This window comes from Pristiophorus japonicus, chromosome 27 (genome assembly GCF_044704955.1).
Source record: "Pristiophorus japonicus isolate sPriJap1 chromosome 27, sPriJap1.hap1, whole genome shotgun sequence".
Classification (NCBI taxonomy): domain Eukaryota; kingdom Metazoa; phylum Chordata; class Chondrichthyes; family Pristiophoridae; genus Pristiophorus; species Pristiophorus japonicus.
The window spans coordinates 4,136,705-4,156,769 of NC_092003.1; the positions used below are offsets into that span (position 1 = coordinate 4,136,705).

The 20,065-nt window shown below is 47.6% G+C and overlaps 2 protein-coding genes across 2 annotated transcripts in view; one reads left to right on the plus strand and one right to left on the minus strand.

Moving 5' to 3' along the window:
* The first annotated feature begins 1,151 nt into the window (after nucleotides 1-1,151).
* LOC139239429 (ADP-ribose glycohydrolase MACROD1-like) overlaps nucleotides 1,152-20,065 on the plus strand; it is a 1,029,639-nt gene continuing 1,010,725 nt past the window's right edge. The window contains exons 1-2 of the mRNA XM_070868158.1: nucleotides 1,152-1,535; nucleotides 7,265-7,366. Of these exons, the coding sequence (XP_070724259.1) occupies nucleotides 1,238-1,535; nucleotides 7,265-7,366 (400 nt within the window). The 5' untranslated portion in view covers nucleotides 1,152-1,237. The remainder of the gene's footprint in view (nucleotides 1,536-7,264; nucleotides 7,367-20,065) is intronic.
* On the minus strand, nucleotides 15,174-17,904 carry LOC139239285 (RILP-like protein 2). The gene is made up of 2 exons (XM_070867955.1): nucleotides 17,865-17,904; nucleotides 15,174-15,951 (listed from the first exon to the last, which is right to left on the minus strand). The coding sequence occupies exon 2, from the start codon at nucleotides 15,892-15,894 to the stop codon at nucleotides 15,331-15,333; it is 564 nt and encodes a 187-aa protein (XP_070724056.1). The 5' UTR covers nucleotides 15,895-15,951; nucleotides 17,865-17,904; the 3' UTR covers nucleotides 15,174-15,330.

Consider the following 20,065-nt stretch of genomic DNA (forward strand, 5'->3'; position numbering starts at 1 on the left):
CCTTTGATAGGTCGCTCCCGCCTCTCACCCACTGCCGCTGGCTCTCGATCTCCCGCTGGGCCTTTTATAGGCTGCTCCGACACTGCTCCCGCCTCTCACCCACTGCCGCTGGCTCTCGATCTCCCGCTGGGCTTTTGATAGGTCGCTCCCGCCTCTCACCCACTGCCGCTGGCTCTCGATCTCCCGCTGGGCCTTTGATAGGTCGCTCCCGCCTCTCACCCACTGCCGCTGGCTCTCGATTTCCCGCTGGGCCTTTGATAGGTCGCTCCCGCGTCTCACCAACTGCCGCTGGCTCTCGATCTCCCGCTGGGCTTTTGATAGGTCGCTCCTTATGTTCTTATGGATAAAAACTTAAAGGGAGAAAATTTGTGAGCGAGCGGGGGAGTGGGACGAATTGGATAACTGTACCAAAGAGCTGGCACAGGCACGATGGGTCGGATGGCCACCTTCTGTGCGCTGAGATTCTACAAGCTCTCTTAAACACGCAGTTACTGTTTGGTGATATTTGGTGCCTGTGGGAAGGAACCCAGTGAAATACAGCAGAGAACCAACGGGAGGGAGGGGAACTACAAGTCCCAGGGGCCCGTGCGCTGGGTATTGTCCTCGTCTAAGCTGATTGGCCCCCATTTCCTCGTCTAATTTTGATTGGCCCCCATTTCCTCGTCTAATTTTGATTGGTCCCCCTACCCCCTCGTCTAATCTGATTGGCCCCATTTCCTCGTCTAAGCTGATTGGTCTCCCTATCCCCATCTCTCAGCTCTGATTGACCCTCTAATCTGATTGGTCTGCCTATCGCCTCCTCTAATCTGATTGGTCCCTTCCCTGTCACCTCCTCGAATTTCTGATTGAACCTCCCTTTATTGTCTTGATTGGTCCTGCAAACCCCCCCCTTTTCTAATTTGATTGGGCCGCCCAATGGCTTCTTCTAATCTGATTGGTCTTGCTGTCAACTCGTCTGATCTCTGATTGGGCCGCCTATAATTTCTGATTTGAGTCTCCCTTTGATTGGTTTTGCAGCAAACCCCCCCCCACCTTCTCTAAATTGATTGGGCCGCCCCTCTCGCCTCCTTTAATCTGATTCGTCCTCTATTCCCCGTCCCTAAATTGATTGGGCCGCCCTATGTCCCCTGCTCTAATTGGTTCCCCCTCACCCCTCGTCTCCTCTCCGCCGCCCTCGCAGCTGAAATATAAAATATATCACCATTGCAAGACTCGACGACGGAAACCATCGACCAAAATGTGGTTCCGAATCGAGCGGGCGGCGGCGAAGGCGAAGCTGGTGTGTCGCGGCGGGCGGCAGTTGGCCGTTTCGAACGCCGGCGCATCCCAACCGCCGCCGCCGCTGCACGCGCGCCCATCACGTGCCCCTCCCGCCGCGCGACCGCGGCTGTCCGCCGGCTTCCCGCCTCCTGCACCTGTCGCCGCTCGTCACTCGCTGCCGGCCAGCGCAGCGGTCGGTCGCCTCCTCTCCATGTCCGCCGCCGCCATGAGCGGCTGCCAGCTGGGCTCCGCCGCCGACTGGAGAGTGGCTAAAAGTAAGTATTGCTGCCTCCCCATGGGTGTCCAGAAATAGCCCACCACACACATACAAAAAAAAAAGCAAGCTATTGTTTTTTCACATGTAGCCAAAAATACGTTTTTAATTCACCCACACACAAAAAGTGGCCAAAAGTAAGTATTTATTTTCCCCACACACACAAAAAGTGGCCAAAAGTAGATATTTATTTTCCCATACACACAAAAAGTGGCCAAACACACAAAAATGGTCAAAAGTAACTCTTTATTTCCCTCCCCCACACACAAAAAGTGACCAAGCACACACACACACACACTTGGTCAAAAGTAAATATTTAATTCCCCATTCACACAAAAAGTGGCCAAAAATATATATTTTTATTAACCCCACACAAAAAAAATGACAAAAGTATGTATTTATTTCCCCATACACACAAAAAGTGGCCAAAATTACATATTTTTATTAACCCCTCACAAAAAAATGACCACAAGTAAGTATTTATTTCACCCCACGTGCAAAGAGTGGCCAAAAATACGTTATTTTTATTAACCCACACACACAAAAATGGGCAAAAGTATTTATTTTTCCCCCACACACATACAAAGTGGCCAAACACACACAGAAAATGGTCAAAAGTAAGTATTTCTTTCCCCATTCACACAAAAAGTGGCCAAAAATATATATTTTTACTAACCCCACACAAAAAAATGGTCAAAAGTATTTATTCCCCCCCCCCCCCCCCACATGCAGACTAAGTGGCCAAAATAAGTTATTTTTTAACCCGCACAAAAAAATGGCCACAAGTAAGTATTTATTTCACCCCCACACGCAAAAAGTGGCCAAAAATATGTTTTTTTTTATTAACCCACACACAAAAATAGCCCAAAGTATTTATTTCTCCCCCCCCCGCCCCCCCCCCCCACACACACACACACACACACACACAAAGTGGCCAAACACAAAAAAAAGTCAAAAGTATTTCTTTCTCCTTCCCCACACACAAGAAAGATTTGCAATTGTACAACCACCTCAGGATGTCCCAAAGCGCTTCACGGCCAATGAAGTACGTTTTTTTTTCCGTGAACATAAGAGTCGTCAATTTGCGCACAGCAAGCTCCCACAAACAGCAACATCGTCTGTAGTGATGTTGGTTGAGGGACAAAAATTGGGCTCCCTCAGTACCGCCCCTCCGACAGTGCGGCGCTCCCTCAGTACTGCCCCTCCGACAGTGCGGCGCTCCCTCAGTTCCGCCCCTCCGACGGTGCGGCGCTCCCTCAGTACTGCCCCTCCGACAGTGCGGCGCTCCCTCAGTTCCGCCCCTCCGACGGTGCGGCGCTCCCTCAGTACTGCCCCTCCGACAGTGCGGCGCTCCCTCAGTACCGCCCCTCCGACAGTGCTGCGCTGACACTTTCACACAAGCACCATCCTTCCCCAACGCAAAGCGGGGGAAATAAATCTTCCTTTTAATGTTTATAAACATATATTTGCACTGGGGGGAATCCAAGAATATTTCAAATGCATTATGCAAAAGGACCAATAATACACACGGTCTGCCTTAAGAAAATCACTGAGTACCTTACGAAAAGTAATGAGTGCCTCCCAACTTTCAAATTTATTTTTCAGTTATTATAAAATAACCTTTTTGAATACGTAGTCAGTCTTTTTTAATATGTAGGGATTAAGAATAAAAAAAATGCATCTAGCATTCCAATATATTAAGTATTCCTCACAACAAATATTACTTGCCCATGTCACACTAACTTGCATTTATCTAGCACCTTTAATCTAGTAAAATGTCCCAAGGCGATTGACAGGAGCATTCAAATCACAGAAATCTTACAGCACAGAAGGAGGCCATTCGGCCCATCGTGCCTGTGCCGGCTCTTAGAAAGGTCTGTCTAATTGAGTCGTGCACCCCAGCTTTTTCTCCCATAGCCCTGCCAATTAGCCCACTTCAAGTACAGGTACATGTCTAATTATCTTTTGGACATCAAAATTTGATGCCAAGTCACATAAAAGAAATACCTGGACAGTTGACCAGAGGTAGGTTTTAAGGAGCGTCTTAAAGGAGGAAAGAGAGGTTTAGGGAAGGAATTTCAGAGTTTCGGGCTTAGACGGCTGAAGGCAGTGGTTAAGTAATGGAAATCAGGGATGCACAAGGGGCAAGAGGTCATGATTATTGGACACCATTCTCGATCAACATTTAAGTTTTGCTGTTTAAATTATCGCCATCTGGTTACAGGCTGAAGCCAATCGATAGTTCTGGAGAACAAATCTCTGAAGTCTCCCATTGTTTTCTTGCATATTTAAAAAAAAACTTGTATTCAGCAATTAACTGTGGGCAACATCATGGACTATTTGCTAGTTTACTGCAAAATATCAAAACCTGACTTGAACTCATATACCCTAAATTCAACAATAGGCTTGAAATAAATGTGCACACCGAACCCTTCACCTTCAACCTGTTAACCTCCTTCCTTCCTATTTGTTTCCCTCAGAGACTTTTTTAAGCTTATGGGTCACAATACAATCTACAACAGAACACTCCCACCCCCTGCCCCCTCACATCGCCATACACAAGGTATCTGCGTTGAAAAATAAATTATACATTTCATCTCAATAAAGCTTGATGAATTGGTTATCTTGTTCTCTAAAATTATTGGAAGAAAAGTTACTGAATAGATAGTGCTTGAAGCCAAAGGAAAATATTCCACGAGTGCAATTGTCGGGTACTGCTGCGTTCTAGGAAGTTAGGCACACTGCACCTGCTCAGACGAAAATATCCAAATCATTACAAGATCCACAGCACTGGGTGAATCGTATGAAGTTTTGGATTGCAAGGGGGATAGAGTATAAAAGCAGACAAGTCCTGCTACAACTGTACAGGGTGTTGGTGAGACCACACCTGGAGTACTGCGTACAGTTTTGGTCTCATTTAAGGAAGGATATACTTGCATTGGAGGCAGTTCAGAGAAGGTTCACTAGGTTGATTCCTGCGATGAAAGGATTGTCTTTTGATGAAAGGTTGGGTCTATATTCATTGGAGTTTAGAAGAATGAGAGGTGATGTTATTGAAACATGTAAGATTATGAGGGGGCTCGACAAGGTGGATGCTGAGAGAATGTTTCTCCTCGTGGGGGAATCAAGAACGAGGGGGCACATTCTCAGAATAAGGGGTCGCCTATTTAAGATGGAGATGAGGATTTTTTTCTCTCCGAGGATCGTGAATCTGTGGAATTCTCCGCCCCATAGAGCTGTGGAGGCTGAGTCATTGAATATATTTAAGGTGGCGATAGACAGATTTTTGAACGAAAAGGGAGTAAAGGGTTAGGAGAGCAGGTGGGGAAGTGGAGCTGAGTCCATGATCAAATTGGCCATGATTGTATTAAATGGCAGAGCAGGCTCAAAAGGCCAAATGGCCTACTCCTGCTCCTGTTTTGTTCTTACAACATGAAGAAAAGCTTTTTTAACGCAGTGAGTGGTTAACATAGAACATAGAAACATAAAGATAGAAAATAGGTGCAGGAATAGGCCATTCGGCCCTTCGAGCCTGCACCACCATTCAATATGGTCATGGCTGATCATGCAACTTCAGTACCCCATTCCTGCTTTCTCTGCATACCCCTTGATCCCTTTAGCCGTAAGGACCACATCTAACTCCCTTTTGAATATATCTAACGAACTGAACTCAACTTTTTGTGGGAGGGAATTCCACAGGTTCACAATTCTCTGAGTGAAGAAGTTTCCCCTCATCTCGATCCTAAATGGCTTACCCCTTATCCTTAGACTGTGACCCCTGGTTCTGGACTTCCCCAACATCGGGAACATTCTTCCTGCATCTAACCTGTCCAATCCCATCGGAATTTTATATGTTTCCATGAGATCCCCTCTCATTCTTCTAAATTCCAGTGAATATAAGCCTAGTCGCTCCAATATTTCTTCATATGTCAATCCTGCCATCCCGGGAATCAGTCTGGTGAACCTTCGCTGCACTCCTTCAGTAGCAAGAATGGCCTTCCTCAGATTAGGAGACCAAAACTGTACACAATATTCCAGGTGAGGCCTCACTAAGGCCCTGTACAACTGCAGTAAGACCTCCCTACTCCTATACTCAAATCCCCTAGCTATGAAGGCCAACATGCCATTTGCCTTCTTCACAGTCTGCTGTACCTGCATGCCAACTTTCAGTGACTGATATATCATGACACCCAGATCTCATTGCACCTCCCCTTTTCCTAATCTGTCACCATTCAGATAATATTCTGCCTTCCTGTTTTTGCCACCAATGTGGATAACCTCACATTTATCTACATTATACTGCATCTGCCATGCATTTGCCCACTCACCTAACATTTCCAAGTCACCCTGCAGCCTCTTAGCATCTTCCTCACAGCTCATACTGCCACCCAGCTGCAAACTTGGAGATATTATATTCAATTCCTTCGTCTAAATCATTAATGTATATTGTAACTAGCTGGGGTCCAAGCACTGAACTTTGCGGTACCCCACTAGTCACTAAATGCCATTCTGAAAAGGACCTGTTTATTCCCAGTCTTTCCTTCCTGTCTACCAACCAGTTCTCTATCCATGTCAATACATTACCCCCAATACTATGCTTTAATTTGGCACATCAATCTCTTGTGTGGGACCTTGTCAAAAGCATTTTAAAAGTCCAAATACACCACATCCATTGGTTCTCCCTTGTCCACTCTACTCGTTATATCCTCAAAAAAATTCTCGAAGATTTGTCATAAATCCATGCTGACTTGGACCGATACTATCACTGCTTTCCAAATGCGCTGCTATTCCATCTTTAATAATTGATTCCCCACTTCCGATGTCAGGCTAACCGGTCTATAATTCCCTGTTTTCTCTCTCCCTCCTTTTTTAAAAAGTGGGGTTACATTAGCTACCCTCCAATCCATAGGAACTGATCCAGAGTCTATAGAATGTTGGAAAATGACCACCAATGCATCCACTATTTCGAGGGCCACCTTCCTTCAGTACTCTGGGATGCAGCTATCAGGCCCCGGGGATTTATCGGCCTTCAATCCCATCAATTTCCTTAACACAATTTCCTGACGAATAACTTCAGTTCCTCCTTCTCGCTAGACCCTCGGTCCCCTAGTATTTCCGGAAGGTTATTTGCGTCTTCCTTATTGAAGACAGAACCAAAGGATTTGTTCAGTTGGTCTGCCATTTCTTTGTTCCCCATTATAAATTCACCTGATTCTGACATTTGTCTTCACTAATCTTTTACTCTTCACATATCTATAGAAGCTTTTGCAATCAGTTTTTATGTTCCTTGCAAGTTCCTCGTACTCTATTTTCCCCCTTAATTAAACCCTTTGTCGTCTTCTGCAGAATTTTAAATTTTTCCCACTCCTCAGGTTTGCTGCTTTTTCTGGCCAATTTATATGCCTCTTCCTTGGATTTGACACTGTCCTTAATTTCTCTTGTTAGCCACGGTTGAGCCACCTTCTCTGTTTTATTTTTACGTCAGACAGGGATGTACAATTGTTGAAGTTCATCCATGTGATCTTTAAATGTCTGCCATTGTCTATCTACCGTCAATCCTTTAAATATAATTTGCCAGTCTATCCTAGCCTTGGAATAGGTGGACTGGCTATTTAGGGAGGGAGGAGGAGGTGTGGCGTGGCAAGAGGATCTAAAGTAGAATGAAAAATTCCTGAGGAAAAACAGGACCAGAGATACAGACCCTTTTTGTTTGTCTTTTTTCTCATAAAGAGCATCTGGAGGAAATTGATAGAACAGAAAGGCGAATGTACTACAAAGCCGAAAGGTTTGTTATGCTGGATGAGATTCAAACATGGAAAGACTTGGCTGAAGGTGAGTAATATATTTTGAAAATAAACTTTAAAGAGAAAATACCTCAAGAAGTTAGCACTGTAAATGGTTCGTACTCAAATGTGTTCCCTTTTATCCTGAAAATCTTTCTTTTTAAAAAAAATCACATTTTACAGCTCGTTAGTTTTTAGTGGTCATTAAGTCTGTAGAGTTAAGAGATCAGCCTGGAGAGAAGTGGGAGGAGGGGCTCTACAATTATGAACATAAGAATGAAGAGCAGGAGTAGGCCATGCAGCCTCTCGAGCCTGCTCTGCCATTCAATAAGATCATGGCTGATCTTTGACTTCAACTCCACTTTCCCGCCGATCTCCATAACCATTGATTCCCTTAGAGTCCAAAAATCTATCGATCTCAGCCTTGAATATACCCAACGACTGAGCATCCACAGTCCTCTGGGGTAGAGAATTCCAAAGATTCACCACCCTCATGAGTGAAGAAATTCCTCATCTCAGTCTAAAATGGCTGACCCCTTATCCTGAGGGGTCCCTAGTTCTAGACTCTCTAGCCCGTGGAAACATCCTCTCAGGATCGACCCTGTCAACCCCTCCTCAGTATCTTCTATGTTTCAACTTCAATTCGTCTCCGTGTCCCTGAATCAGGAAAGGAAACAGTAAGAAATAAAAACAAAAATACTGGAACAAGCAGGTCAGGGTGGTGATACATTAATGATTTAGATGAAGGAATTGAGTGTCATATCTCCAAGTTTGCAGATGACACTAAACTGGGTGGCGGTGTGAGCTGCGAGGAGAACGCTAAAAGGCTGCAGGGTGACTTGGACAGGTTAGGCGAGTGGGCAAATACATGGCAGATGCAGTATAATGTGGATAAATGTGAGGTTATCCACTTTGGGGGCAAAAACACGAAGGTAAAATATTATCTGAATGGCGGCAGATTAGGAAAGGGGGAGGTGCAATGAGACCTGGGTGTCATGGTTCATCAGTCATTGAAAGTTGGCATGCAGGTACAGCAAGTGGTGAAGAAGGCAAATGGTATGTTGGCCTTCATAGCTAGGGGATTTGTGTATAGGAGCAGGGAGGTCTTACTGCAGTTGTACAGGGCCTTTGTGTGGCCTCACCTGGAATATTGTGTTCAGTTTTGGTCTCCTAATCTGAGGAAGGACGTTCTTGCTATTGAGGGAGTGCAGCGAAGGTTCACCAGACTGATTCCCGGGATGGCGGGACTGACGTATGAGGAAAGACTGGATCAACTGGGCCTTCATTCGCTGGAGTTTAGAAGGATGAGAGGGGATCTCATAGAAACTTAAAGATTCTGACGGGACTGGACAGGTTAGATGAAGGAAGAATGTTCCCGATGTTGGGGAAGTCCAGAACCAGGGGACACAGTCTAAGGATAAGGGGTAAGCCATTTAGGACTGAGATGAGGAGAAACTTCTTCACTCAGAGTTGTTATTCTCTACCGCAGAGAGTTGTTGATGCCAGTTCATTGGATATATTCAAGAGGGAGTTAGATATGGCCCTTACGGCGAAAGGGATCAAGGGCTGTGGAGAGAAAGCAGGAAAGGGGTTCTGAGGGAATGATCACTCATGATCTTATTGAATGGTGGTGCAGGCTCGAAGGGCCGAATGGCCTACTCCTGCACCTATTTTCTATGTTTGTATGAGAGAAACAGAGTTAACATTTCAGGTCGATGACTTTTCATCAGCACTGGACGAAGTTAGAGAGAGAGAAAGCAGGAAAGGGGTACTGAGGGAATGATCTCTCATGATCTTATTGAAGGGTGGTGCAGGCTTGAAGGGCCGAATGGCCTACACCTTCACCTATTTTCTATGTTTGTATGAGAGAAACAGAGTTAACATTTCAGGTCGATGACTTTTCATCAGCACTGGACGAAGTTAGAGCGTTAACAGTTTATAAGCAAGTACAGAGCTGTGGAAAGAAGTGGGGGGGGGGGGTGGCAGGGGGTATGGTCGTGGAGGAGACGATCAGCACAGGTTCCCGGTCTTGGTTATAATCCGGTGGCCCTTGCTGGAAATGTGAATGTGTGGAAGTTGCGTGACCATAGGATTGGACTTGGCTGTGGTGTTCTCCAAATAGCCTGATGATTTGCATCTGCTCGGTGTGCAGATAGAGTGGCCATTTCGTTGCCGTGCTGAAACCTTTTCCCGATGCCTTCCTCAAGAGAGGATGCAAGAAAGTTAGCAAGGGTGGGTGAAATAAAACTCAATTTTATCAGTGAACTTAACATTTCAGAGTCCATTGAAAGTGCTAAAAAGTAAATAGGGGAGAAATTCGGTTGAGTCTCTGTTGCGGCGTTAACCCAGGCGGAGTGGTACTTTTAGTGCCTTGAAAAAGTTTGTGCCTCCCGCCCAAAAATTCATCAGAATTGGTTCAAGAGCTAACGGGGGCGATAACTCAGCCGATACACACTGGAGCTGGTGGGGACCGTGATAATGAAAGTTTGGTCGGTACATTTTGTGGGCCCATTGTGCATGCACGGAACTCCAAATCAGATCCTGGGAAATGCTGAGTCTTAAAAGCATGGCATAGTAATGCCCCCAATAAAGTTGTCAAAATCACTTGTTTTCAACCTGCACTGTTATGTCTGTCTGCTGCTGTAAACTCAGAGGCTCACGCACCGTGCTGTGTGTAAACGTTGCACTGATTGTGACCTCCGAGGGAAGCGCTTCCTCATCTCTAAGTAGCCACCAGTTACCGACTCTGTACCCACTGTACCTAACACACGCACCTAATTTTCCGACTGGTGTGCAAGTGTGGGCGTTGCATCAGGAACACGTCCGGATCGGAGCGAATATCAGCAGCCAGGCACTATTGGTTTGTGCCCCCGGTGAGCCTCTAATGAATTTTCAGTTGGGGCGCTAAAAGCTGAGCTCCCAGTCGGTAATCTCCAACACTCCCATTAACGCCCCCTCTGGCCGCTAACTGAGGCATCAGACAACCGAAAATCCAGCCCGATGCGTTTGGTATCAGGGAAGAAATATGATTAAATTATTTAAAAACATCAACGATATCAGTTCTGGCAGCTGATTCAGAAATGAGTGCCAATTCTCTCTCATACATATTATAGACACGAGAAACCGTTGAATAATAAATGTATTTAATAATCAATACCAAAGGTGGTAGCAATATTTGACACCAAAATGTATCAGACAAGACTCTACCAGGGCTTGAAAACTGCCGAGCCAGTAACTGACAAAATTCAGTGCTTTATATATTCTTTCTCAACAACCTAGCCCGTCAATATCCAAAACACTGTACTTACTTCATGTTAACTGTGCAGTAGCTCGAGGCACTTTGTAAAGATTGTATTTTTCAGCATGTGGGAATGATACATAAAGACCATAGGTCCTATAGGACCATAGGAAATTACCAATCCCTGGCACACGTTGACTGCCTTGAGCTAATATTACACAGCTTGCATTGATTTCAAGTTGTTTCAGCTTTTCATTGACTCAAAATGTCGTGCAATTGAGATGTGAAGTCACTCACCCGAAGCTGATTTGGGAAAGTGGTCCAGGAGGTAGTTGCACATTGCGTTGGCTTCACACCAGCCACAGTATAACTGCAATTGGCATTAAGAAAGAAATACAAAAATCTAGGCTGACACTCCAGTGCAATGCGAAGGGAGCGCCTTTCACGACCACCGGACGTCGCAAAGTGCTTTACAGCCAATGAAGTACTTTTGGAGTGTAGTCACTGTTGTAATGTAGGAAACGCGGCAGCCAATTTGCGAACAGCAAGCTCCAACAAGCAGGAATGTGATAATGACCCAGATAATTTATTTTTGTTATGATGCTTGAGGGATAAATATTGGCCAGGATGCCCACCTGAGAGAACAGACGGAGCTTCGGTTTAACGTCTCATCTGAAAGACTGCCCCTCCGACAGTGCATTGCTCCCTCAATACCGCCCCTCCGACAGTGCATTGCTCCCTCAATACCGCCCCACCGACAGTGCGGCGCTCCCTCAATACCGCCCCTCCGACAGTGCGGCGCTCCCTCAGTACTGCCCCTCCGACAGTGCGGCGCTCCCTCAGTACTGCCCCTCCGACAGTGCGGCGCTCCCTCAGTACCGCCCCTCTCCACCGCACTGGAGTGTCAGCCTAGATTTTTGTGCCCGCCTAGATTTTTGTGCCCAAGTCCCTGGAGTGGAACTTGAACCCACAACCTTCTGACTCAGAGGCGAGAGTGCTGCTCACTGAGCCGTGGCTGACACTATTATGTAAATTAAGTAAAGTTTAAAAAACTTTCCAGGTGGTTTGACTTTTCAAACTTTTGAAATGCTGACGAGAGATGGCTTTGCTTGCTCCTCATCAGTGCAGGGAGGATCCTGTCTCAAACTGGTACAAGCAATAAAACCATGTCACCACAGTCATTGCTCCATTACCAAATGCGGTCACCTCACTCTGGGAGATCTGTTAATTTTAAGTCCACTTTATAAGTTGGCAGCATTATGGAATCGTGCGGAGGATAAACGCCAAAACGGACTGGTTGAACCGAACGGCCCTTTTCTGTTACAATTTCTACGTAATATATAGCCACATTTTCTGGAATTATAATGGTGGTTCAGAGCTTTTACTTAACTAAAAGTGGCCTGTTAGAAATTAAATCCACTTTAATTTCTTTATATGCTAATCTACTTTAATTTCTGTTTGCCACTCCATTTATTTCTGCTCCAATTAGAAAAAAGAAACACATCTCGTTATTTTACACGTAGAAAAATTAATCTTTCGGTTTGTGTAAAAAAAGTAAAGGTTGAAAATTAATGTTGGAGTTCAGAAGGATGAGGAGCAAGCAAAGCCATCTCTCGTCAGCATTTCAAAAGAGGGAAACAAAAAGGAGGCAAAAACAAAAGACAGAAAGGAGATGAGGAAAAGTGGAGGGCAGAGAAACCCAAGGCAAAGAACAAAAAGGGCCATTGTACAGCAAAATTCTAAAAGGACAGAGGGTGTTAAAAAAACAAGCCTAAAGGCTTTGTGTCTTAATGCAAGGAGTATCCGCAATAAGGTGGATGAATTAACTGTGCAAATAGATGTTAACAAATATGATGTGATTGGGATTACGGAGACGTGGCTCCAGGATGAGCAGGGCTGGGAACTCAACATCCAGGGGTATTCAACATTCAGGAAGGAAAGAATAAAAGGAAAAGGAGGTGGGGTAGCATTGCTGGTTAAGGAGGAGATTAAGGCAATAGTTAGGAAGGACATTAGCTTGGATGATGTGGAATCTATATGGGTAGAGCTGCAGAACACCAAAGGGCAAAAAACGTTAGTGGGAGTTGTGTACAGACCTCCAAACAGTAGTAGTGATGTTGGGGAGGGCATCAAACAGGAAATTAGGGGTGCGTGCAATAAAGGTGCAGCAGTTATAATGGGTGACTTTAATATGCACATAGATTGGGCTAACCAAACTGGAAGCAATACGGTGGAGGAGGATTTTCTGGAGTGCATAAGGGATGGTTTTTTAGACCAATATGTCGAGGAACCAACTAGGGGGGAGGCCATCTTAGACTGGGTGTTATGTAATGAGAAAGGATTAATTAGCAATCTCGTTGTGCGAGGCCCCTTGGGGAAGAGTGACCATAATATGGTGGAATTCTGCATTAGGATGGAGAATGAAACAGTTAATTCAGAGACCATGGTCCAGAACTTAAAGAAGGCTAACTTTGAAGGTATGAGGCGTGAATTGGCTGAGATGGATTGGCGAATGATACTTAAGGGGTTGACTGTGGATGGGCAATGGCAGACATTTAGAGACCGCATGGATGAACTACAACAATTGTACATTCCTGTCTGGCATAGAAATAAAAAAGGGAAGGTGGCTCAACCGTGGCTATCAAGGGAAATCAGGGATAGTATTAAAGCCAAGGAAATGGCATACAAATTGGCCAGAAATAGCAGCGAACCTGGGGACTGGGAGAAATTTAGAACTCAGCAGAGGAGGACAAAGGGTTTGATTAGGGCAGGGAAAATGGAGTATGAGAAGAAGCTTGCAGGGAACATTAAGACGGATTGCAAAAGTTTCTATAGATATGTAAAGAGAAAAAGGTTAGTAAAGACAAATGTAGGTCCCCTGCAGTCAGAATCAGGGGAAGTCATAACGGGGAACAAAGAAATGGCGGACCAATTGAACAAGTACTTTGGTTCGGTATTCACGAAGGAGGACACGAACAACCTTCCGGTTATAAAAGGGGTCGGGGGGTCTAGTAAGGAGGAGGAACTGAGGGAAATCCTTATTAGCCGGGAAATTGTGTTGGGGAAATTGATGGGATTGAAGGCCGATAAATCCCCAGGGCCTGATGGACTGCATCCCAGAGTACTTAAGGAGGTGGCCTTGGAAATAGTGGATGCGTTGACAGTCATTTTCCAACATTCCATTGACTCTGGATCAGTTCCTATGGAGTGGAGGGTAGCCAATGTAACCCCACTTTTTAAAAAAGGAGGGAGAGAGAAAACAGGGAATTATAGACCGGTCAGCCTGACATCGGTAGTGGGTAAAATGATGGAATCAATTATGAAGGATGTCACAGCAGTGCATTTGGAAAGAGGTGACATGATAGGTCCAAGTCAGCATGGATTTGTGAAAGGGAAATCATGCTTGACAAATCTTCTGGAATTTTTTGAGGATGTTTCCAGTAGAGTGGATAAGGGAGAACCAGTTGATGTGGTATATTTGGACTTTCAGAAGGCGTTCGACAAGGTCCCACACAAGAGATTAATGGGCAAAGTTAGAGCACATGGGATTGGGGGTAGTGTACTGACATGGATTGAGAACTGGTTGTCAGACAGGAAGCAAAGAGTAGGAGTAAATGGGTACTTTTCAGAATGGCAGGCAGTGACTAGTGGGGTACCGCAAGGTTCTGTGCTGGGGCCCCAGCTGTTTACACTGTACATTAATGATTTAGATGAGGGGATTAAATGTAGTATCTCCAAATTTGCGGATGACACTAAGTTGGGTGGCAGTGTGAGCTGCGAGGAGGATGCTGTGAGGCTGCAGAGCGACTTGGATAGGTTAGGTGAGTGGGCAAATGCATGGCAGATGAAGTATAATGTGGATAAATGTGAGGTTATCCACTTTGGTGGTAAAAACAGAGAGACAGACTATTATCTGAATGGTGACAGATTAGGAAAAGGGGAGGTGCAAAGAGACCTGGGTGTCATGGTACATCAGTCATTGAAGGTTGGCATGCAGGTGCAGCAGGCGGTTAAGAAAGCAAATGGCATGTTGGCCTTCATAGCAAGGGGATTTGAGTACAGGGGCAGGGAGGTGTTGCTACAGTTGTACAGGGCATTGGTGAGGCCACACCTGGAGTATTGTGTACAGTTTTGGTCTCCTAACCTGAGGAAGGACATTCTTGCTATTGAGGGAGTGCAGCGAAGGTTCACCAGACTGATTCCCGGGATGGCGGGACTGACCTATCAAGAAAGACTGGATCAACTGGGCTTGTATTCACTGGAGTTCAGAAGAATGAGAGGGGACCTCATAGAAACATAAAATTCTGACGGGGTTAGACAGGTTAGATGCAGGAAGAATGTTCCCAATGTTGGGGAAGTCCAGAACCAGGGGTCACAGTCTAAGGATAAGGGGTAAGCCATTTCGGACCGAGATGCGGAGGAACTTCTTCACCCAGAGAGTGGTGAACCTGTGGAATTCTCTACCACAGAAAGTTGTTGAGGCCAATTCACTAAATATATTCAAAAAGGAGTTAGATGAGGTCCTTACTGCTAGGGGGATCAAGGGGTATGGCGAGAAAGCAGGAATGGGGTACTGAAGTTGAATGTTCAGCCATGAACTCATTGAATGGCGGTGCAGGCTAGAAGGGCCGAATGGCCTACTCCTGCACCTATTTTCTATGTTTCTATGTTTCTATGTTTCTATTATACAGTGGTTCCAAAGTACTGTCATTCTGTTCAACAAAACAATGAGTAATGCCCATGGAACCTGTTGGAGATCAGAATCTCCCTGGAGTTTAAGGATGTTTCCTGTGTTTGAGAGAGAACAGTTTTTTAATCATGGTCTGTTCACGACCAGCTCTCGCACTCGACTCACTGGTTTCCAGGATAGGAGATTTGTTTGCGGTGATTAATCCGCTTTTGTAACACTCCAGCTCCTCTTGTGCAACCAGCAGCTGAGCCTTCAACTTGTTGCGTTCTTGCAACACATCCCTCAGTTCCTGGAGCGTGAAACGGGGGCGATCTGGGTCATTGACATCGACTGCAAGTTTGTCCGGCCCCGCGCTTTGCTGCAGCTGCGAATCACTTTCCGCCTGTCGAAGCCTTTCCGTTTCGACTCGCAGGCTGTCCCGTTCAATTCTCAGCGTCTCCACCGTCAGGTTGTGCTTGTTCACTAGAGCCTCGAACATTTCCAGCACCCGGATGATTTTGTACTGCAGCTCTGACACGATGTGGCAGCCGTCCGGGCCGCTGAGCTTCATCAAGTCCCGGCCGATGATGTAAGATATATCATAGACGTCTTCAGCCGCCAGCTCGAATGGATCTTTGTCAAACGCTGATGTCGGGTTGAGTTCCTCCATTGACTTGACTCACCGGCCGGGCCAATCTGCCTCCTTGCTCTCCTGCTAGAACTGAAACTGAAAAAGACTTGCATAAGAATATAAGAAATAGGAGCAGGAGTAGGCCATACGGGCCCTCGAGCCTGGTCCGCCATTCAATAAGATCATGGCTGATCTGATCATGGACTCAGCTCCACTTCCCTGCCCGTTCCCCAAAACCCCATATCGGTTAAGAAACTGTCAATCTGTGTCTTAAATTTATTCAATGTCTCAGCTTCCACAGCTCTCTGAGGCAGCGAATTCCACAGATTTACAACCCTCCGAGAGAAGAAATTCCTTCTCAGCTCAGTTTTAAATGGGCGGCCCCTTATTCTAAGATTATGCCCCCTAGTTCTAGTCTCCCCCATCAGTGGAAACATCCTCTCTGCATCCACCTTGTCAAGCCCCCTCATAATCTTATATGTTTCGATAAGATCACCTCTCATTCAGTGAGTTTAGGCCCAACCTACTCAACCTTTCCTCATAAGTCAACCCCCTCATCCCCGGAATCAACCGAGTGAACCTTCTCTGAACTGCCTCCAAAGCAAGTATATCCTTTCGTAAATATGGAAACCAAAACTGCATGCAGTATTCCAGATGTGGTCTCACCAATATCCTGTATAACTGTAGCAAGACTTTCCTGCTTTTATACTCCATCCCCTTTGCAATAAAGGCCAAGGTACCATTGGCCTTCCTGATCACTTGCTGTACTTGCATACTATCCTTTTGTGTTTCATGCACAAGTACCCCCAGGTCCCGCTGCACTGCGCCACTTTGCAATCTTGCATTTATATAGAGCCTTTTACAACCACTGGAAGTCCTTTACAGCCAATGAAGTACTTTTGAAGTGTAGTTACTGTAGACACGCGGCACCCAATTTACGCACAGCAAGCTCCCACAAACAGCAATGTGATAATGACCCAGATAATCTGTTTTTTTGTTGTGTTGGAGGGATAAATATTGGCCCAGGACACCCGGGAAGAATTCCCCTACTCTTCTTCGAAATAATGCCATGGGATCTTTTATGTCCACCTGAGAAACCGAGGCCCCGTCTGCACTAACGTCTCATCCGAAAGACGGCACCTCCGACAGTGCGGCGCTCCCTCAACACTGCCCCTCCGACAGTGCGGCGCTCCCTCAGCACTGCCCCTCCGACAGTACGGCGCTCTCTCAGCACTGCCCCTCCGACAGTGCGGCGCTCCCTCAGCACTGCCCCTCCGACAGTGCGGCGCTCCCTCAGCACTGCCCCTCCGACAGTGCGGCGCTCCCACAGCACTGCCCCTCCGACAGTGCGGCGCTCCCTCAGCACTGCCCCTCCGACAGTGCGGCGCTCCCTCAGCACTGCCCCTCCGACAGTGCGGCGCTCCCTCAGCACTGCCCCTCCGACAGTGCGGCGCTCCCTCAGCACTGCCCCTCCGACAGTGCGGCGCTCCCTCAGCACTGCCCCTCCGACAGTGCGGCGCTCCCTCAGCACTGCCCCTCCGACAGTGCGGCGCTCCCTCAGCACTGCCCCTCCGACAGTGCGGCGCTCCTACAGCACTGCCCCTCCGACAGTGCGGCGCTCCCTCAGCACTGCCCCTCCGACAGTGCGGCGCTCCCTCAGCACTGCCCCTCCGACAGTGCGGCGCTCCTTCAGCACTGCCCCTCCGACTGTGCGGCGCTCCTTCAGCACTGCCCCTCCGACAGTGCGGCGCTCCCTCAGCACTGCACGAGAGTGTTAGCTTAGATTTATGTGCTCAAGTTTCCAGAGTGAGATTTGAACCCACGGCCTTCTGACTCCGAGGCGAAAGTGCTGCCCACTGAGCCACGGCTGACACAACTCAAAATTAAACCAGCTGATCACTCAAGATAAATAATCACTGTTTTACAAATGGCATGCTTAAGAAAAGCTTCACTTCTTTCACCCCCTCAAATAATAAACCGACAAAATGGGTAGCTTCATATTTGATTACCTGCTTCAGCAGAATGACCGTTCTCCTCACTTCCTTTATGCACAGCCAGGTTTTCACATGACAGGAAGTAGGAGGGTTGTTTTGATTGACATGTTGTTTTCAACCAATCCAATGCTTTATTTGGCAATTCCTAGTTGCTGAGCAACACGAGCAGAGAAATAGGATTTGTTCCTGCTTTTTTTTCCTCCAGAAGAACTTATCTGCTTTCGTTTAAAGTGTGAAAACTCCTAGAATCAACATTTTTCACCCGCTTTCTTCATAGTTTTTCTATTTTCATTTTCTTTTCATGAATTATTCTCCCCTCCGCTCTGATGGCGCTGACTTATGTTGGGGTACAGTTTCAAGAGTGCCAACTGGATGCTAGCATCTCAACCCAGTGCCCTTGGCAGTGAGTCCTGATGGGCTGTTTCACAAAAAATTTAGGCTGACACTCCAGTGCAGTACTGATGAGAGGGGGTGGGGCAGTACTGAGGGAGCGCTGCACTCGGAGGGGCAGTACTGAGGGAGCGCTGCACTGTCGGAGGGGTAGTAATGAGGAGCGCTGCACTGTTGGTGGGGCAGTACTGAGGGAACACCGCACTGTTGGAGGGCAGTACTGAGGGAGTGCTGCACTGTTGGAGGTGCCGTCTTTTGGATGAGACGTTAAACTGAGGCCCTGTCTGCTCTCTCAGGTGGACATAAAAGATGGCAATAATGGCAATATTTGAAGGAAGAGCAAGGGGTTATCCCTGGTGTCCTGGGACCAATATTTATGCTCAATCAACGTAACAAAAAAACAGATTATCTGTCATTATCACATTGCTGTTTGTGAGAGTTTGCAGTGCGCAAATTTGCTGCCGCGCTTCCCACATTCAAAAATACTTTCATTGCTGTTAAAGCGCTTGGGAAGTCCGTCTCGAACCCCCTCACCTCTCTCACCCCTCTCCACTCCCCCCCCTCTCAATCCCCCCCCTCCATGCCCCTTCCTCACTCCCCCCCTCTCTATTCCCTCTTCTCACTCCCCATCTGCCTCTCTCCCCCCTGCCTCCTCCCCCCACCCTCATTGCCCTTCTCTCGCAACTCATTCTCTCCCCCCCCTCTCCTCATGCCCTCTCTCTCTCTCTCTCTACCCCCCCTCTCTCTACCCCCCTCTCTCTCTACCCCCCTCTCTCTCTTCCCCCTCTCTCTCTTCCCCCCTCTCTCTTCCCCCCTCTCTCTTCCCCCCTCTCTCTTCCCCCCTATCTCTTCCCCCCTCTCTCTCTTCCCCCCTCTCTCTCTTCCCCCCTCTCTCTCTTCCCCCCTCTCTCTCTTCCCCCTCTCTCTCTCTTCCCCCCTCTCTCTCTCTTCCCCCTCTCTCTCTTCCCCCTCTCTCTCTCTTCCCCCTCTCTCTCTCTTCCCCCTCTCTCTCTCTTCCGCCCTCTCTCTCTCTTCCGCCCTCTCTCTCTCTTCCCGCCCTCTCTCTCTCTTCCGCCCTCTCTCTCTCTTCCGCCCTCTCTCTCTCTTCCGCCCTCTCTCTCTCTTCCGCCCTCTCTCTCTCTTCCGCCCTCTCTCTCTCTTCCGCCCTCTCTCTCTCTTCCGCCCTCTCTCTCTCTTCCGTCCTCTCTCTCTCTGCCGCCCTCTCTCTCTCTCTGCCGCCCTCTCTCTCCCCCCCCTCTCTCTCTCCCCCCCTCCCTCTCTCTTCCGCCCCCTCTCTCTTCCGCCCTCTCTCTCTCTTCCCCCCTCTCTCTCTCTTCCCCCCCTCTCTCTCTCTTCCCCTCCCCTCTCCCTCTGCCTTCCCCCTCTCCCTTTCTCTCTTCCCCCCTCTCTCCCTCTCCCCCCTCTCTCGCTCCCCTCCTCTCCCCCCTCTCTCTCTCTCTCCCCCCTCTCCCCCCTCTCTCTCTTTCTCCCCCCCCTCTCTCTCTCCCCCCCCTCTCTCTCTCCCCCCCTCTCTCTCTCCCCCCCTCTCTCTCTCTTCCCCCTCTCTCTCTCTTCCCCCTCTCTCTTCCCCCCTCTCTCTTCCCCCTCTCTCTCTCTTCCCCCTCTCTCTCTCTTCCCCCCTCTCTCTCTTTCCCCCTCTCTCTCTTCCCCCTCTCTCTCTTCCCCCCTCCCTCTTCCCCCCCCACCCTCCCTCCCTCTCCCTCCCTCCCACCCTCCCTCCCTCTCCCCCCCCACCCCACCTTCCCTCTCCTCCCCCACCACCCTTCCTCTCCTCCCGCACCACCCACCCTCCCTCTCCTCCCCCC